This window comes from Acinonyx jubatus, chromosome A2 (assembly GCF_027475565.1).
Source record: "Acinonyx jubatus isolate Ajub_Pintada_27869175 chromosome A2, VMU_Ajub_asm_v1.0, whole genome shotgun sequence".
Taxonomy (NCBI): domain Eukaryota; kingdom Metazoa; phylum Chordata; class Mammalia; order Carnivora; family Felidae; genus Acinonyx; species Acinonyx jubatus.
Window position 1 is genome coordinate 144676096 of NC_069383.1, and position 19961 is coordinate 144696056.

A 19961-nucleotide genomic window follows, 5' to 3' on the forward strand; every position below is an offset into this window, starting at 1 on the left:
CTCTCTCTGCCCCTCCCCCCCTTCTTTCTCTCTGTCTCTCTCAAAAATAAGTAAACATTAAGAACATTTTTTTAATTAAAAAAAATGGGTATAAACATGGGCACGTGGCTGGCTCAGTAGAGCATGCAACTCTTGATCTCGGGTTTTGAGTTCAAGCCCCACATTGGGTGTAAGGATTACTTAAAATCTTTAGGGATACCTAAGTGGCTCAGTCAGTTGAGCATCTGACTCCTGATTTCGGCTCAGGTCATGTTCTTAGGTTTTGTGAGATCAAGTCCCACAAATCAGGCTCTATGCTGATGGCATAGAGCCTGCTTGGGATTCTCTCTCTCTCTCTCTCTCTCTCTCTCTCTCTCTCTCTCTCTCTCTCAAAAATAAAGTAAAAGAAAAAAAAGCTACCCTCTTAAAATAAAAATAAAATCTTTTTTAAAGGCTAAAAAAATAAAAAGGGTATGAACAGAATGGTGGTAGGCATATTTTTCTGCAATTTATTAATATAATTTGGAAATCTTTCCACATGAGTCCATGCAGATTGCCTTGTTGTTTTCAGTGACAGCCTAATGTTGCGTAGTACTATGACGTATATACCCAGCCGCACACTGGCAAACATTGGTGTCTTTCCGGGTACTTGTTAGGACAATATTACAGTGAAGATCCCTGTATATCTTGGCACATGTTGTGCCTGTAGAACACACATCTGGCAGTGCATTGAAGGTTAAAGTGGTCTGGGCACTTAAAATTTTGATTGATATTGCCAGATGAAATGTATGTCCTGGTGTATGCTTTTACAGTATGTTTTCCTCTCAACTTTTTATTTCAAAATGTTGGGGCGCCTGGGTGGCTCAGTCAGTCAAGCATCTGACTTCGGCTCAACTCATGATCTCACGGTTCGTTTGAGCCCCGCTTCAGGCTCTGTGCTGTCAGCATGGAGCCTGCTTCAGATCCTCTGTCTCCCTTTCTCTCTGCCCCTCCCCTGTTCATTCCTTCTCTTTCTCTCTCTCTTTCTCAAATAAACATAAAACAATTGTTTTTGAATGTTCAACCTACAGAAAAATCTAAATAGTAATTTAGTGAATACTCAAATAGCCTTCCTCTGGGTTCTCCAACTACTGTGTTGCCACACGTGTTAGTGTGCTAGGGCTGCCATAAAGTACCACAGACTGGAGGGCTTGGACACCAGAAATTTCTCTTCTCACAGGTCTGGAGGCTGGAAGTGCCAGGTCAAGATGTGGGCAGGATCAGATTCTTCCAAGTCCTTTCTCCCTGGCTCGCAGATGGCACCTCACAGGATCGCCCCTCAGTCTGTGTGGGTCCTAATCTCTCTGTAAAAGGACACCAGTCATGTTGGAATAGGACCCACCCGTATTACCTCCTTTTACCTTAATTCCCTCTTTTAAGACTTTCTCTGTAACTACAGCCACATTCTGAGGTACTGGGGGTTAGGAACTCCCCCAGCGTGAATTCAGGGAGTGAGGATACAATTTTTCCCATGATACCACATTTACCTCCGTTCGTATGTTATGTGTCATATTAATATAAATAATAGGTTTATTACATAATTACTGAGATTGTGTTTATTACAATGTGTTATAATTACACCCTGTGTAATATGTAGTTACTTTATATGATTATATAAGGTGTAATTTTTTCCCTAAACTAACTGCCAGTGAGTTGCAGCCATCCTGGTACTTGAGCATGTGTCTCCTCAGAATGAGAAGGTGCTGCCCCTCAGGACATGTTTATTTTATACTGATGAGGACAGAGGCCCCTGAGGCAGAAGCACAAACGCCCATGAAGTGGCCCTGGTCCTGACTGGGGGCTTTCCCTCCAGATTGTTTTCTCCTGACCCAGTTTCCTCTGCGTCTCCACCCCCCAGCACCCAGGCCCTCAGTGAGACTTGGGTACTTGTGGGGAGGAGACCCCTGCCTTTGAGAACCTTTTGGGCCAGCAGAACCTCCTGGCCCCACCTCCAGATTCTTTGATGTTGTTGACATTTGGGGATCTGTGATGTATCAGCAGAGTGACAGACGTCCTTACAGTTCCTCCTGCTTGTTGGTCTATCAAAATGTCTCTCTGAACACCATACCTGTTTTGTTTCTGTGTACAGGTAGTCCTTGCGTTGCAGACTGCAGACTGCCTGTTTTCATTTAAAGTAGCAGGGTCGGTTGATTCGGGCACCAAGCTCTCCCTCCCTGTGTCCTCCTCCTGCATGCTCATTGGCAACTCGGAGCTCTGCTGTTGGTTTTCACCCACTGCCTTAGTAACGAGGACCCTCCATAGGCTTGCATTGTGGTGTTTCTTCCTTGGTACTTTTGTGAGGGGCGACATCACACATGCAGCACTTTCGGTGTTTGTGTCAGGGGATAGACCCGTGGAGACAGTCTGCAGACCCAAGGTGAAAGTGTCAGTTTGGGCGGTCCTTTGCCTTTTGAGGTCGACCTGCTGGTGAAGGAGCGCCCCACCCCGCTGGCTGTTCTGTAGCCAGGAGCACCCCCGCCTGGTGCTAGGGCTCAGCCAGCATTTTCTCCAGCCCCAGAAACCCACCATCTACATGATTCAGAACCATGTTTCTAAAACACGACCCCAACTATGTCTTTGACTCTGCTTAGCACTCTGCCCTGGCTTTTCCTTCCCTATGAATTCATTCCAGGTTCCTTAGCCTGGCATTCAAGACCCTCCGTCATGTGGCTTCTGCTCCATTTGTCTGCCGTGTTATGTCCCTGCACCTATGAGCTCATGGTGTGTGCTCTGTCCCCTCCCTGGTCCATTCGCTCAACTTTGCTAACCTTCAGGACCTGGGTTGGCCGCCTCGCACCAGTGAAGTATCTCCTGACCAAGGCCCTCCCAGGCAGGCAGACGTGGTCATCCTTCCCTCATGCCCTCACTCTGCCTCAGACATACCTCTTCTCTAGCACTTGCCTCACTATATGGTTGCGTGCCTGCCCTCCTGCTGGACAGCTGCCTTCGCCTTTGTCTCAGTGCCTGGCTAGTGGCCCAGCCACTAGATGGGTGGATGAATGGATTTGTCATCATGTAGAGCAAATTCTGAAGTTGGAGGTAGCTGCATTCCACTTTGTGGTTTCCAGGCCCTGAGAGAACCTCATCACAAAAGAGAAGAAAACACAGTTTCCCACACATTGTGAGGAGTCTTTCTTCATAAGTGTCCAGTTCTGAAGAGTCTGTACTGGTCAGCAGCCAGTGCAGGGCCTGGGGCCTCTGTGACCTTCACAGCTTATTGTGCATTGGCACATGTTAAAAGAACAAGTACCTTAACTTAGTAGTGTCAACCCCGAGTGTACTGATAACCCCACTTGTTGAATGCATTTTGCTTCGTTGTCGCTGTGGAAAGCCGCTGAATGGTGTGTGTTTTCTTCCAGTCAAGCGCTTCAGAGAGCCAAAGCATGAGAGACGGCCGTGGAGGATATGGTGCGTATTTAAATATTAACACCTTCCTAGAATGCCATGGGCTATTTGGGGTTTATTTGCAGGGAGGGCAGGGGGCAATGTGAGCGGTTCTCCAAAACATAAAGTGTTAGGATCCCTTAGTTGAATCAATCATTAGGAACTACGAATAATATGAAAGATTTCTATTTCTCCAGATAACATTGAGCTTTGCCTTTATTCTGTCATCACACTGCTGGCCAGTTTTAGAAACCGGAGGATCAGACAGATATATCACTGTGTGCTGCAAGTCCCTTTAATTATGTCTCCCTGGTGTTAGATTGTGATAAATCCTCAGATTCTGTAGTCTGTGTGTGAGCAGAACATTATCTATATTTGGAGATTACTCAGATATACCACGTATATGCTTCTCTCCCCAAAACTAGTCTTTCCTAGTCCTAGGATGACCCTGTGGGAGCAGTTTTTCCTTCATAAAAGGAGGGTAAAGCTTCAGACACGGCTTCCAAAGACAAAACTCCAGAAAATAAGGTGACAGCCAGTTCTTCGGAACAACATGTCCACAAGAAGCTGACTTTCTTGGGCTGTGTTAGGCTTGCAGGTGTGCTAACAAAATAGCCATTTTCCCCTCCGGAGAAGACGTCAGATAAATCACTGTGATAAAGGCCCTTTACAACATTTTAAGCATCTCCTTATTGATCTGCAGTGCATTATTTGTGAATGTTGATCATTCTTGTTTTTATTTTCCCCGGTCGGTTTCTCTTGAATCTGGGTATCTAGCTTGGGCTGGGGGACCTGGGGAGGGTCTGGAGCTGGGGCACGCTGTGGGGCACACATTGTTCTTTGGAGGGGGATTTCTACTTTGCCATTATTTCAGGAAATGATTTTTAAGCTTCAGTCATGGGGTTGGTCTGGATAATCTCCAAAGTCCATTCAGCCCTAAGACCCCAAGGCTGATGGTCCATGCCTGTGTGCCCCTCACCACCCCCTTCAGTGGCCTAGCCCAACCCTGGATGCCCAGCCCTGGGAGACCAGGAGATTGACTGCAATCCAAAGACTACCTGTGGTTTCCAGGTGTTCGTGGCAGGGGAGAAACTAAAGACCCCTCATGGATGGGGCAACATGGTGTCTCCAGAACGAACACCCTGCCATCTAGCCCAAGAGTTGACAAACTACAGCCCACAGGCCCAATCTGGCACGCTGTCCATTTTCATAAAGGGTTGCAAGAATGGCGGGCTCTACGGCTGCTCTCACACTGCAGTGGCGGGGGGGGGGGGGGGGGGGGGGGAGGGGGGGGTGACCAGTTGCTGCAAACAGTGGCCTGCAAAGACTAAAATATTTACTCTCTGGCCCTTTACAGAAAATATTTGTCCACCCCAGGCTAGCCCAGGGCATAAATGGCAGCAGCCAGAAGTCGTTAGAGTTTGAGCTGCAGTGCTGGATTTGGGCGTCTTGTTAGTCTTGCACAGCATTTAGCTCTGAGTGAGGTTGAATGGGAGCTCTTTAAAACAGAGGCACCTTGGACTTCATCGCGAAGCTATGGTCGAGCATTTTGAAATAACAAAAAATGAAAAAGTAAACACACCTAATTTAAATATATGTTTAAACATGTGTTATACATCAGTGGCCTTTTAGGGGTTTATACAGTGTTTATGATGTTATACATCAGTGGCCTTTCAGTGTTATTGAAGGGTTCAAAAGGTAGCCGAGTTGCCAAGCCTGAGTTAGTGCTGATGCCGGGGGAAGAGGTGACTAGTAATGGGGAAGTTGAGATCTCCCTGCTAGCTTTCTTCCTGTTTCAGACTTCTCATTTCCCCTAAATTGGATATTACCCTCCTGTTGGGGTGATAACAAGTGCTGATCCTATTTTGTGCAGGTTTTTAGACACTTCCAAACAAGCCATAGGAATGCTGTTCATCCACTTTGCAAATGTGTACCTAGCAGATCTCACTGAAGAGGACCCTTGTTCACTGTAAGTGGCTGATATTCCAGTACAAACATCACCCACCCGTCCACTGAAATTGTAGGCTGGTCTTGCTTTCTGCCACCAGTCATGTTCCCTCTAGCTTGGGGAGGGAGCAACCCCCCATTGTGCTCTGTGTTCCCCCAAATGACCATATTCTGTGTGCTGCCTGTGGTTGCTCTAACACAGCTGTCAGTTGACCATTAGGGCTTTGCCTGCTTACGGTTGCCCTGCGCATTGGCTTTCTGCTCATCAGAACTCTGGTCCTTGGTGTTCTGGTACTTTTATGCCTCCTGGCAGGGAGCAGTCCCTGGCAGGATGGCATCGTGCCCTGAAGGAGTATCTCTGCTGGAACTGGACACACAAGGGCTCCTCTGTGATGCCACCTGCTTAGGGTCAAAGCCATTGTTGACCATCATTGACCTCTTTGACCTGAAGACCACAGGTTGTTCCAGCACATCCCTGCAGTGTGCCTTCCACACAGTCCCCCACCCTAAGAAATCTGACTGAATCCCCAAATTGTGCCTCTCCTGGCAGATGGAGTGGAAAAGGAGGCTCACCTGCCCTATCCTGGCTCCATCTCCTACCTTCCTGGCTCAGACTTGCTCCAGCCAGTGCTGTGCTGGTGGCCCTGAACCCCACCAGCTACCTCCTCCTTCTATGCCTTTGCTCATGCTGCCCTCTGCCTGGAACACACACCCCCCACCACCACCACCGCCACCCCTGTCCTGCCCCTGCCTCTGAGAGAGCAGGGTGGATGGCTGGTGAGTCCCTTGCCAAGAGGTTTAGTGTGTATTTAAGAACATTTGGACTGGAAGATTCTTTTAAGGCTCCTTCCTTGATGACTGGGTAGATTTAGATTTCAGAAGGAAGTCGTGAAGTCGCCCAGAATCTTTCTCTAAGAACTGGACAGGTTGTGATCTATTTGGATGTTTGGGTGTATGTAGTCACAAAGCAGAAGAGTAGAAAGGTGACCCTTCTGTAGGGGAGATGGTTAGGAAAGGGCCTTGTCCTTCCAACTCTTGAGCCCCCCAGCAGGCTTGAGTCATTGTCTGATCTTGTTAATCATCTTGATGTCGTTGACCAGGATAGACTGAGAGCCTGCTGCTGGCACAGGAGCCTCTAACCTAACTCCTGGTGTAGCCTCAGCCATGTGCAGGACTCTCCCTTGCAGCACCTCCATTGCCCATCTGCAAAAAGAAGATGATACAGCTTTAAGAGGGACATTGACAAACTGAATCATAGCCAGGATGGAGAAAGGGCTGTTGACCGATCTTGAGTGCTCAGCCTGGAGGAGAAAAGGCCCAAGATGGAGCTTGGTATGGTGAAGGCACTTGACTGAGAGGCCAGACTGAGCCATAGTTTGCTCCCCTGTCCTGTGTGTCCTGCCAGATCCCCAGGATTCCTATGAAGGTTTCAGGAGTTGATGAGTATAAGCGCCACTGGAAACCAACCAGTGGGGCACTTCTCAGGAAGTTAACAGTTCAGTTAGAGGAAGTTGTTGTTAAAACTTAGGAAAGGCATGAGAGCCCCAGCAGTGGGGACAAGAACAAGTGGTGCTTGGGGAGTAGATCGCATGTGCCCTGGGATCTGTTCCAGGTCCTACCATCCTTGCTCTGCCCTGTGACTTTTTACAGGTGGGCTGGGTTGGGCTGGCCCTGGGGCATCTTGGGAGTCTGCAGACCGGAAAGGAAGCCAGCCTCAGCTCAGGGAAAGCTCAAACAGAAGGAGACAACTGCTCCCTGTGGCTGCATGGGTCCTGTGTGCTGGGGGCTCTGCTCCTTCCTCTGGACAGCTTTGTTGGCCGGGGGGGGGGGGGGGGGGGGGGGTAAGCTTTCGTGACTCTGAGGAGCTATGATTCAAACAACACATTTGTGTAGTATCTACTAGGTGGCAAGCGCTGTTCACATGTGTTAATTCATTTGATCCTGCCCTACAATTTAGATACTTTGGTTATCCTCATTTTACAGCTTGGGGGACTGAGGCACACAGAGAGGATGTAAGTTAAGTTCTCACGGCTCAGTAGTGACAGAGTGGAATTTGAAGCTGGCCAGTCTGGCTCGGGGCCCACTGCTGTCTGCAGGTCTCATCTGTGCTGGATAGAGGGTATGGAGCTTTCTGTCTTTGTTCCCAGGGCCTGGCGCACAGTAGGCATAAATATTTGGTGAGGAAATGAATGAACTGACGTGTGTATATGTATCAGGTGTTCTTGTTATTTTCAGGGTGCGCCTCAGATGTGAGAACCACTTGAAACCAATTAGATGTAAGCATCCGAGAGCAGTTTAGCTTAGGGCCAGCTGTGAACTTGGAGAAATTGCCTTGGAAGCAGTTGCTGTGCTTTGGTCTCTGGTCTGAGAGTGACCCCTTGTGATTTTAAAGAGGAAGGGCAGACGGGAGAAACCACCTTCCCCTCTGGTTTTCTTGCCACTCCAGGGCGCCCCTCCAGTATCAGTGTGCTGTGCATGTCGCCAAAGCCTGGGGCCTTATCTTAGGGTGGGGGCTGTGAGTCTGCATAAAATGTCTGAAGCCTCAGAAAGTGGAAAGTGTCACAGTTGACCTGTGGCATCTGGCACTACTTTGAAGGCTTTCCGAGCCACTTGGCATCCCAGAGGGCTGTACCTGACCCAGTGATGGCCTGTCTCCTGCTTTGTGTGGAGAACTGGGGCCTGTGATCAGTAAGATCTGGGTACAGGCCCTCGAGGGCGGCCCTTTCCTTGGTGACGGAAGAGGTGCGTATCAGACACATGGGAACAGACCTTACAAGAACACATGATCAAGGTGGGAGTGCTCTTCCGACCCTCCTCCTCTCCTTCTCCTGTCATCGTGCCTTTTCCATGGGAATAAAGCTTCTACTCCTTAGAAGTACTTGTACTTGCCTCCATGGTAGGCTCTGAATCTGAAATATGGGGATGAACAAGGGCCACATGGCCCTGACCTGGAACAGGAGCACTGTCTCGGGGCTTTGGGTGGACTGGACCGTCAGGATGTGAACAGTGTCATGGAACAGACTTCTTTTACTGAATTAAGTTCTGTTTCCCTGCTGACTCCCTTGCTGTTTCCAGGCACTCTGTCTTATGAGAGGTCTTCATTTGCTGGGAGTGTTTGAGGTCTTCCAAGTTTCTTTGTCCCTGATAGAGTGTCAGCACACTGTCATGGGGAGGCTTCGTTGGGGTTCCTGGGAGTGAGCCCCGCAGCCTCTTGCACGGGCCCCAGAACAGGCCAAAGTACCAGGGCATCAGGCTTGAAGTTGGCCCACCAGGGGCTCTTGCTTCCTGACAGTGCTGCTATGTCCTCTCCTCCCAGGTACCTCATCAACTTCCTCCTGGACGCCACCGTAGGCATGCTGCTCATCTACGTGGGCGTGCGTGCTGTCAGCGTCTTGGTGGAGTGGCAGCAGTGGGAGTCTCTGCGTTTTGGCGAATATGGTAACGTAGCATGGACATTGGTAACATAGTATGGAGTGGGGGGGGGGCGCTTCCTAGAGGGGGCTCTGCTCCTTGTCCCATACAGCCCTCCAGGCCAGTGGATTCAAGGGTTCAGGAGCCGGTGACTGTCTCCTCTGTGTGCTTGTGGGGCCAGTTCTGGTCCCCTGCTGGTATCTGAGTGCCACACGTCTGAGGTGGGTAGGTACGCATATCACTGCCACTAGACGGCAGGAGCCAAGAGACCCTGGACACAGGGAGAGCCACAGCATTGGCCTCTTCCACCAGAGGGCACTGGAGGCCACACCTGCTGGCTGTAAGACCACCTCACTGTGCCGAGCTTCCCACTGAGTACACACCGCCTGCCCACCTCGTTAGAGAAGGGACGGCTCTTGGTTTGGGAGGTGCTCAGTAGGGAGCTGGCCCTCTTTGTGCCGCATGTCTGTGCTTGTCCTGCCATTGGGCCATTTCACTACAGGGGCTGCAGGGGCAGGATGGAGGATTCTCCCCTCCCTGGGGCCAAGTTGCCTTGCTGTCTCCTGACAGTAGGCTGGCCCCCACCAGTTTCTGGCACATATGGCTGCCAGGGACACCAGGTGCAACCTCCCTCAAAGAGACGTGGCTTAAAACAGGTGACCTCTGGCTGCTGGCTCATCTTTGACCCACCCCCCCTCCCCTCAGGCCCCAGGGACAATGGCCTGGGCAGGAAGTTCCCCTGAGGCTGTCTCCCAGCACAAACACATCGCCCTTGACTTCGACTTCGTACTCCCAGGGAAGCGGATGGCTGTGGCCTGAGCAGGGCTGCAGAGACAGGAGCCTCCTTCAGGCCTTGCCACACCCTGGGAATTCAGGACCACCTTCATAGCTGGTCCCTACTGTTTGGGAGCAGGAGCTCCTGGTCTCAGTGGGAACAGCATCAGCGGGGCCTTGGCCACATAGGGGCACACACAGAACAAAAGGGAAGGAATTCTGGACCTCTACTCTGTTTCCTGTTCATACCTTCCACAGAGCTCCTGGGTCTGGGCCTCAGGGCCGGTCACTCCTAGATGACTGAAAACTCACAAGGTACCAACATGTAAAAGGAGCCGATTCATGGAGCTGGCTCTGAGTGCCTTGGGTATTTCTAGAAATCTTAAGTAATTGTTTGTCTCCGTTGAGGGGAGATGAACTCAGGGGAGGGCTTTTCTTAGCCCCGTTACTCGATGCCTGGTGAGTCACGGACTTAAAGATAGTGTCTGACACACAGTGTGTGCTTCTGTGGTTCAAGAGAAGGCTTCTGAGAAGCCCCGAGTCATGACTCCTCAGCTTAGAGGACACACTCGGACCACAGCGTTGCTATCCTCATTTATAGGCTCATGCCCAGAGAGGTTAAGTGACACAGCGAGCCAGTGCACAGCTGAGGTGGGGCGGGGGGCGGGGGGGTCTCCTCTCCCACCAACTCCAAGGACGGTGCTGCTCACTGCTTGCCACTGAGACCCGTCCTGGAAGGCAGGGCTCTGGACTGCACTGTGGTGACCAGTGCTGTGGGAGGTGCACCCATGGCCCCTTGATGACTCGGGGGAGGGGAGGCCAGGCTGGCCCTGTCACAGCAGGCACTTCACCCATCCCCAGCGCGTCGGGAAGGCAGCGGCTGTCTGAGCTGCTTGCTTCCGTGCGGTCCTGTCTTCCCACCACTGCATTTAGGAACCGGAGTCTTCAAGCCGGGTGTCTCCAGATGTAGCTGCCCCTTATCCAGGACCGTCCCGAGTCCTCCCTCCCCAGGCTGACGGAGGAGGACAGCGCATGTGATGTTGCCTCATTTCTGTTTCTGTCCATGTTACCGGTTTCTATCGCTGCTATAAAAAGTTACTGGGAAATTAGTGGCTTCAAACAACACGGATTTCTTGCCTTACAGTCGTAGTTCAGACATCCCACGTGCGCCTCCCTGGGCTAAAGTCAAGGTGTTGGCAGGACTGGTTCCTTCTGGAGTCTCTAGGGGGGCACCCGTGTCCTTGCCTTTTCCCGCTCCTAGAGGCTGCCTGCACTGCCTGGTCATGGCCCCTTCCTCCCTCCGAGGGGCCCGCAACCGGTCCTCTCATGCGGTATCACGCTGACCTTCCAGCACCTCCTTCCAGCTTGAAGTGCCCTTGTGAGCACTCTGGGCCCACCTGGATACTACAGGATGCTCTCCCTTTCTTAGAATCAGCTGGTTAGCGACCTCCCTCCCCTCTGCCAGGTTACCTGACACGCGCACAGGTTCCTGGGACTAGGATGTGGTCTCTCTGTGGGACCGTTATTCTGTCTCCCGCACCTGTGGACCAGCCCACTGCTTGAGGCCATCGTTCCATGTAAGCCCCAGAGCTCTCTTCTCAGCTAAGCGAAGAAGAAGGGCTTGTTTTCTAGGTGCTTCCTTTGTCCCTAGAGGAGAGGGTGAACTTGCTGACAAGCACCTGGGACTTGAGGAATCAGCCACGCGGCCCTGAGGGGTGAGACGAGATCTAGGTGACAGGTGTGCTTACAGTCAGATGACCAGGCAGCTTCTCCCCAAGCGGAAGCCCTGAAAGTGGGGTCTCTGCCCCAGGGGCACCAGTGGTTTGTGGGTTTTGCTGCCTGCCCCTGTCCTAATGGCCCCTTCCTGAAGCCTTGAGAGACAAACATGTTCTGTCCGTTTGTCCCCTATTCCTGCGATTTATCCTGAGGAACTTATTCAATAAAAAAACACCCATGTGTGAACCTGAGGCTGTCCAGTGTGGTAAAAAGCAGGACACATCGAGAATGCCTGCCGTGTCTGTTTTTAAACGATGAGACCGTGGGGAACGTCTGAAAGGCTCTCAAATGAAACAAATCTGAAAAACAAACCGCACATGTGCCCATTCCAGCTGGGGCTGCATGTGGTCTGGACACAGCAGAGGAAGGGACGTGTGGGAGCAGGTTTGCACAGGTTTTTTACATTTTTTTCCACCATGTTTTTTATTAAAGCGTGTAAATGAAACAAGCCGCAGCTGCAGCTAAGCTTTGAGGGGCAACACGAGGGGAGGGAGGAAAACACGTCCCCCTTTGTCAGTCACCTCAAACTGAAGGGCAGAGGGAGCAGACACACAGAGCAAGTGGGTTTTCTCTTGACATTAAGTGTGGCCCCTTGTTCTGTTGACTTTAAACACACCAGTCCCCATTCAGAGATACTGCCTGCTAGTGCTCTGTCTCCAATCTTAATGATTTTTAACAAATATTTTGATTGGTTGTTTCTGAGAACTTTTCTCAGTAAGGTCACGTAGTTTATTGAGGGTATTACAGAACTCCATTAAAAGTCTGGCTAGGAGGGATTGTGCTTCTGAAGTGGTTTCTTGGCTCAGCTGCACCTAATCCCAAAAGTGAAAGTAGACAGAACGAGCTCAAAGGAAGGCCCTTTGGCTCTTCTGCATGCCTTCTCTACCCTTCTCCCGAGGCTTTCCAGAAAAGGGAATGGCCTGATGTTGTGTCCATTACAGCTGCGTGAAGGCATTCACTTGCTCTTCCACTGGCAGGCTCTGGCAGGGCTGGGGCCTATGACAGGGATGGCTACAGAAACCATAGACTCCAACGAGAAGCTGGCGCCTTCTCTCTGGGTCACGTTCTCTTCTCACTGCCTATATTAGGGCCTTTGCCTCCCCTGAAAAGCTACCGTCTACCCTGCTCTTCTGGTCAGCGGTGGTCATACAAGTGCAGCAGAGCTCCCAGAGCCAGCCCCGGGGGACCCCACCGCACTCTCCCTGCGTCTCCCACTTTGGGGAGGCATGTGTGGCTCCCTGGGAGGCCCATCCTGTGGGTTCTGCCTGTCCCTGAGGATACAGATCCTTCCCTGGGACTGGTCCTCCACCCTTCCTTCTAGTCCCTGTTGAAACATTCTGGAGGCCCTCCAGGGCCTGCATGTACCCCAGCTTGGACTGTTGGGATTTCTCCATTTCTCAAACACGGTGACTGATGGGATCACAGATGGACCCTTGGCACAGCCCCAAGGCACAGCCCCTCACTGCTGCCCCCTTGCTGTGAGGGCTGCCCACTTTTCTTCTTTGTCCCCAGCCAAAGCTGTCTTGGGCTGCCCTGTGTAGACAGAATCAGAATCCCTCCAGTCCGAATTCTGCCTTCAGGGCTGAGGGCGGCAGGGACAGCCGGGGAGGGTAGGTGGGGGTAGCAGATGAACAAAGAGGTTATCTGCTGCCATCGCAGTCACAAACATCAGCCAGCCCACAGATGGAGGAAAGGATGGGTGGCACCACAGTCACTGGAAAAATCAACAACGGATAATAATAGCAGTCTTGCTTCACACAGCTCTGCCAGTGGACAAAAAGAGCCAGCTCTCCGAGCCCCAGCAGGGAGCACTTACTAACTTTAGTTTTTTTAATTATATCTTAGAATCTCTTGAAAGCAATGCCACGCTGGTATCTCCAAATTAGGAATTCTCTGATTTTGTCTAAAACACTCACATTTGTCTACTTGCGCTGAAGTGATTCTTGGTGCTTTCAGGGCTCATTAAGTGGCTTTAGAGCCGGCATTCTGGTGTGAGCTGGGGGCGTGAGGGCTCACAGGAGCGGTGGGTACGGGACAGAGGTGTGATGTCCGGGCCCCACGTGACTGCACACCCACTGTCCCCACAGGAGACCCTCTGCAGTGTGGAGCCTGGGTTGGGCAGTGTGCTCTTTACATCGTGATCATGATTTTTGAGAAGTCTGTCGTCTTCATCGTCCTCCTCATACTTCAGTGGAAAAAGGTTTGCCTCTTGTCCCTTCTCTACCAGCTCCTTGGGACACCAAGCAAGGTGGTACTTTTTCCCCTACCTCCCACATATTCCCAGCCTTATTAGAAAACCAAATTTGTTGTTTCTTTCTTTCTTGCCTGCATGAATGCAGCCTGGATTCCACGTGATAGGGCCGCCTGTCGAGAGCAGGAGCTTGTTTTTCCACTTAGCCTCCATCTCTTTGGATCATGCAAACGTCTGCTCTAGGTTAAGCTTTGGGATACGTAATGGAAGTAAGAGTCCCTGCCCTCGGATTGCTTACTGGCTGATGCGGTCTTTAGGCCTCATGACTGCAACCCTCAGGAGGGTGTTCTCTACATCTGCACATGTCCTCACGCACCCGTCTTTGCCAGTGGTTTAATTGAGCCCTTTGGTGGCACAGGAAGCTCCTGGTTGCACGTTGTTCCCAGGGTTCCCTTGGCTTTGCCCTCTGGCCCCAGTGCCCATTTCCTCCATGTGGCCACATGAAACCAGCCAAAGAGCCTTCGGAAACAAGTAGCTCAGAACTTGGCTTTCCTTTGGTTTTGTTTGTATCTGCTTTTTATTTTTTAAGAAAATAAACCAAGGCTTTTCAGAGCTGTTGTCCTTCGGGAGGTGGTTGGGGTGCAGGACTTATGTAAGAAAGCGGCCTGGCACCTCATTGCTAGTGCCTGTAATGAGCATCCACTGACCTCACTCCCTCTATCTCCCCAAAGCCTCCCCACCCTCCATGCCTCTTGGTGTGTGGTTGTAAGCCCACTACATTTCCTGAGTCCACAGCCCTGGGCAAGCTGTGAAAGCCCTAACTGCTCCAAGTGCTCTCCCTGGCCTGCCTTGTTAGCAGTCACACTTCGGGACGGCCTGTGCAGCCCTGGGCGTGAGGTGCTCTACCCATCAGAGTTTGGGGGACTGTGGTCTAAGCTATGCCGCCCTGCTCAGGGCCTCATGGATTGACCCGTGCCACCACCCCCACCCTCAGGTGCCTTCCCTGTGGTGTCTCCCTACCTCACAGAGTCTGCTTCTCTTTACAGGTGGCCCTGTTGAATCCCATTGAAAACCCAGACCTGAAACTGGCCATCGTCATGCTGATCGTCCCCTTCTTTGTCAATGTCAGTGCCGTGTTGCATTTTCCTACCCCCACGTGCTCTCTGCCTTCCAGTGTCCCATTCACAGTTCAGAGTCTGACAGAGAAAGCCCCTTTTGGCCCCCACGTCCCTCTGTGTGAGCATTTGCCCTCTCCCCACCCCCACTCCAGACATGAAGATGGCAGGATTGCTTTCTCAACAGGCACACCCCATGCTCCAGGCCCCCTGTGCAAGATGGAGGGTCCCGGGAACTGTCTTGCCCTCCCTGCCAGGGGACCTCCCACCAACGAGGCCCACCACATGCATGACAAGGATTTCTAGATCAGGATGCCAGGCTTCTCTCCCTGTCGTTTACACAGAGCTCCAAGAGAAACTCACAAGCACACTGGCTAGAATTAGGAAACAGTGAGAAGACATGCTACAGGCACCTGGGGCTGACAGACATGGCCGACTATGCAGGCCAGCCACTCAGCCCGTGGAAGGAGCCCCAACCAGGAGCCCAGAGACCTTGTTAGTGGCTAAGGCAAAGGCTCAAGGCAGGCTGTCCCCATCAGTCACCACCACTCGGGGTGAAGAGGGCCAGGGCTTTCTTGCCGGTTCTCTGATAAGAAAGTAGAAACAGAGGAAGTGGAGAGTGGGTGTCTCTTTGAAAGCTTGTGAGAGAGAGCAGGGGTACTGGATGAGGGTTTTCTTCCCCTTGTCCTGGACATAATCTGGAGCGGGTAGGAGGCATGCCGATGGGGTCTGCTCTGCTTTCACAAACGGCTTATCCCGGAGTAACGCTCAGGTTCCCTCCCCACAGGCTTTGATGTTCTGGGTAGTGGACAATTTCCTCATGAGAAAGGGGAGGACGAAAGCTAAACTAGAAGAAAGGGGAGCCAACCAGGACTCGAGGAATGGGAGTAAGGTCCGCTACCGAAGGGCCGCATCCCACGAGGAGTCAGAGTCTGAGGTAGGGCTGAGCCCCCGTGCTACCACCCGACCCAGGGAGGTCTCTGGTCTCTGTTTGCATCTGGTCCTCTCAGCACTAGCCAGGGGGAGGGAGAAGAGGCTGACAGCTCCATCTGGCAGGGACCCATCCCTGCAGCCCCTGGCTTTCCCAGGGCAGGAAGGTGGAGCACCCAGTGTGGTGAGGGCTCCGACAGTCCCTCCCCAATCCCTCCGCCAGTGGAGGAAGACAGGGAAGGGAGGGGCTGCCTTTCCCTGCCTTTCCTTCCAGGGAAGCTGGCACAGACTCTCCTGAGCCTGATCATTGACCTTTAAGCATTCAGGTGTTTGAATCCCTGCCCACCACTACAGAGCAGCGGAAGTGTTGGCTGAGCTCACTAGAAAAGTCTAAAACGTAGGGGTAGCCAGACCTTCCCAGGGAACCTCACCTTCCCATATTTTCAGGTTTCCTACATTCAAGGGTTTGGACTTGGAGGAGACTGGTGGTCATAACTAGGAGCATGGAGGCAAAGTTACACTCCCTGAGCAGCCTGCACTTCTGTGTGCTGCAGGGTGAGGCCAAGGCTGCCTCCTGAAAGGGCCTTGTCAGCCCCCAGGGTGGGGCTACAGAAATGGCTGTGGTGACATCTTCCCTGAGAGACCTTCAGACTGCATGAGGTGAACGTGTCTGAAGAGCTCTCTGTAAGACTGATCGTTTTGAGATTGAGGTGTTAACGAAAGCCCTGTGAGGACCCTGGAACAGTCTGTTTAACTCCTGGGGGCATCCTGGAGGGAGTTTTGGAAGCTGGGTAGAAGAGCAGGACAGAGGGTAAGCCCATGTCTTCTCTAGGGGTGCCTAGGATCCGACCCGGGGCTTGTCGTGTTGTAAGAGCCTGGTGAACATTGGGTGAATGACAGACAGCACTACAGGCAGAAGCAATGACTCATGAGCAGTCGTGCTCATGTGGTATGGCATCTGGGCAATGTGAAATCCATCATGGCCAGAGTGGCCTGTGTTCCTCAGGGTAGGATGGGATGACAAGAAATGAGGTACAGGCAAAGGTCTCGGCGAGACAGGCAAGGTGCTTTGTGATTGGGGCACACATGTACAGGCAGTCGGGAGCCAGAGAGAAGGTTTAATCTGGGAGCCACCAAGGGAGTGGTCCAGGAAGAGGTGATGTCCCCATCCTGCCCCCGGGAGAGCATGAGCTCATGGTCCCCTGTACAGCTGCAACTGTCCCTGTCCTTCTGTGGTGCCCAGAGGTCTGCGGAGCCAGGCAAGTGGTGTGGCAGGTTGGCAGTGAGTGAGTTTGCCCTGGATGCCCTTGCTCCGTGGCCGCGTCATTCCAGGGATTCAGAAGAGTGAAGGGCTCCTTTTGTCTTCACAAGTTACAAAGTTGGCTTAAAGCAGCTGCTCTGAAACCCACTTGCCTCGTATGTGCTCCACGGATGTTCTTTTCCTCTTGAGAAAGGGGACCCTTTTGTTTGCTTTTGCTGTATTGAAGGCAACTTCAAAGACCTGTGATGCCCCTGGTCAAGATTGGGCTTTTTTGCCAGGATGACCTTAGGTTGTGGGTCCTTGCTGAGTTTGCTCTGACTGGGGTTCCGTTCCAGCCGGAGGTTGGATGGAGAAGTGGGGAGCACTCCAGAGAGGTGGGTATGTCAATTCGATGCTGGTTTCAGTAGCCCGCGAATATCCTGAGAGTAAGTGAAGTCTGGGGTGGTCTCACTCTGTAAAGGGGCCTCCCCATCACCCTTTCCTCAAGAAACACGGGACCAGAGGCCTCCTACAGGGGTAGGCACCCTGGTGCTGGGGTGGAGGGAGGGCAGAGGAAGAAGGCACCGCTGGTGGTGACGCAGACCGTGCCTCCCCCGCCCCCCGCCTCAGATCCTGATCTCGGCCGATGACGAGATGGAGGAGTCTGACGTAGAGGAGGACCTGCGCAGACTGACCCCCCTGAAGCCCGCGAAGAAGAAGAAGCACCGCTTCGGGCTGCCCGTGTGACACACTCCTGCGCTGGGGTCAGGTTTGGGGGCCCAGCCGGCTGCCGGGTCCTTCCTTCCCTCCTCCCTGCCCTTCCTCTTCTACCTCCGCCCCTCTTGCCGTCTCCGCCCGCTCCCAGACTACTGTGACTCGACAGAGGGAGGACGGGCCGGCGCAGGGGTTTGCGGCAGCCGGAGGCTCCCACTCAGTTGCACTACAAACACTGACCAAATATGCAAGCGAGGCGTTTTGTCTGTCTGTCGTTGTCCCAGACGGTGTTGTGAGGGACCCAGAAGCCCCGTCCTGTGTCTGGCTGGGTGGCATCGAGGAGGGAAACACGCACACACACAGGCTGTGGGCAGAACCTTTCCGCAAGGCTCTGGGCGTGTGGACACATAACACGTTTGGGGCTAAAAGTCACTCATTGACCAAGTTGGAACCGCAATGCTTTCTTACTCGAAATGGCTTTGTAACTACTGATTTCTAAAGCCGGTTTTATGAGCTGTCACAGTGTTAATGTTTTTTGAGTATGTGTTTATTTCCTATGGGACTAATGGGCAAAACATAGATTTTTTAAGTCTTCCGTACGCTGTTGACTTTTATATTTTTAAGTTATATTTTCATACTATTGTATTTAAAAACTCTTTTTAATCCCCAAAGAAATGGGTTTGTTTGCCTTCCATGAGATGTGAACTGGTGGGAAGAAAAAGTCAAGAGTTTTGTTAATTTGGAATATTTGTAGGCAATCTGCAATAAGATGAGGTAAATGGTCTCAGCAGGAAGGGAGATGAAGCCTTATCTGAAAGGAACAAACCCAGTGAGTCTGTGTAGGGCAGGCCTGACTGGGAGGCAGCTGGTCTGAAGGTCGATCTAGGGCCCCGGTGCGTGTGGGACAGGAAGTTCTCTGTCCAGTGGCTAGGTTTTTCTGCTGGCAGGTAGAGGTTTTAGTTAAATGTGACCAAGAAAAGAGCCTAAGAGATCTGTGTCCAGAGAAACTGAGACCTCGAGGCCAGCCCTCTGTGTTCCCTGTCTCTCTTCAGAGCCTCCAAATCTGTAGTTTAAAATTCAGTCTGGGCCTCCTTGCCTCCCACTGGTGCAGCCTTCAGAACCAGCTGCTGGACCAGCCCCAGGAACTTCCTCTCAGGCTGCCCTCTGCCTCTTGTCTTACTGCATCCCCTTGTTTTGCACAATAGTCTGAGGAACCCCTGCCTGCCCAGTGATCCTGTTTCTCACGTCCTTCAAAGATACAGGGCAGCTGGGGACGGGGCAGGTTGAGGTGCAAGAGCTTACCATCTGCCTCCACAGGTAGGCGAGGTGCTTCTAAGCCCATGTGCCCTCCCTGGGGAGCGGCCCCATTCCTCAGCATGGCCACAGGCCCCCGTAGCTTTAGGAGTCTGCTGACCACAGTGGAATGGGTTGGCCTGGGCACTTGCCCTGCTGTGGAAGCAGCACGGTGGAGCAGCCAGGGTTTTGTCACAGCCCAGAGGCAGCCACAGAAGTTAAGGAATAGATAACTACACCACTAAGGTGGGAGCTGGAAGTGAGACAGGTGCAGAGAGGCTACCTGGTCCAGAACCTTCCTTTTAGACCTACATACAAAAGTGCTGCCCTTACGTAGATTGGGTCTGAATTGTAGCGTGGGAGCCAAACTGTTAAGCCCTGGGCTTGCCTCACCTTTCACATCCCACCCAGGGGCAGGGCAGGGGGAGTGGGCTTCTCAGCCCTTCTTCCCGTGGGAGTCTGGACCCAGAGGGCTGAGAGGAACTGGGACCTGTCACTGCCGTGAGCAGCGACTCTGCAAAAGTGGGCATCTGCCACAGGAGGCAAGATTGCGTGCAAGACTAGAGGCTGTGTCCGCTTCTGCCCTCATTTAGGCTGTTAACCCCCTCCCGTCCCTGGCCACGGTGAGGTGTCTGCCCTGGAGAATCGGTGCTGGGGAAGACCAGAACTAACGTTGTGCCTGCTGCACATCCGCCCTCGTGGCATTGCTGGCTCCCTGTACTTTTCCCTCCTGTTTCATTTTGTCTGAACAACCTGTGCCCATCGCTGTTTCCTGCACCTTACTGAGCTCAGAATCAGAGATGTGCTTTCAGCCTTGAGCTCCAGGCACAGCGAGTGGGAGAGACACAGTCCATGAAAGATGGAAAGTAGGGGTTATGTAAGCCTCAACAATCTGCTCTTCCGAAGGCCCTTCCCAGTGCCTGCTGGGCAGTGGGTTTGGGGGACAAAGTGGTGGAGAGTGAGTGGCGGTTTTTACCTGTATCCTGATTTTCAATAAGGGCTTTAGTCTCTGAGCCACAGTCATAGAGCTGGCTGACTAGGGGATGAGTGTCTAATCATAGAGGGCCTTGTGGTGTGTGGGACTGGACAGTGTGGCCTTGCCTGTTTGGCCTTATCTTCCTGTGTGTGTGTGTGTGCATGGGTGTATAACACACACACACACACACAC

The 19961-nt window shown here is 52.2% G+C and overlaps 1 protein-coding gene across 2 annotated transcripts in view; it reads left to right on the forward strand.

The window, feature by feature from the left end:
• Positions 1-18099, forward strand: part of STIMATE (STIM activating enhancer) — a 50496-nt gene extending 32397 nt beyond the window's left edge. For both annotated transcript variants that reach the window (XM_053219271.1, XM_027038952.2), the window contains 7 exons: positions 3378-3426; positions 5276-5371; positions 8666-8787; positions 13398-13510; positions 14548-14625; positions 15404-15553; positions 17417-18099. In XM_053219271.1, the coding sequence (XP_053075246.1) occupies positions 3378-3426; positions 5276-5371; positions 8666-8787; positions 13398-13510; positions 14548-14625; positions 15404-15553; positions 17417-17533 (725 nt within the window). In that variant the 3' untranslated portion in view covers positions 17534-18099. The remainder of the gene's footprint in view (positions 1-3377; positions 3427-5275; positions 5372-8665; positions 8788-13397; positions 13511-14547; positions 14626-15403; positions 15554-17416) is intronic.
• Positions 18100-19961: the final 1862 nt, after the last annotated feature.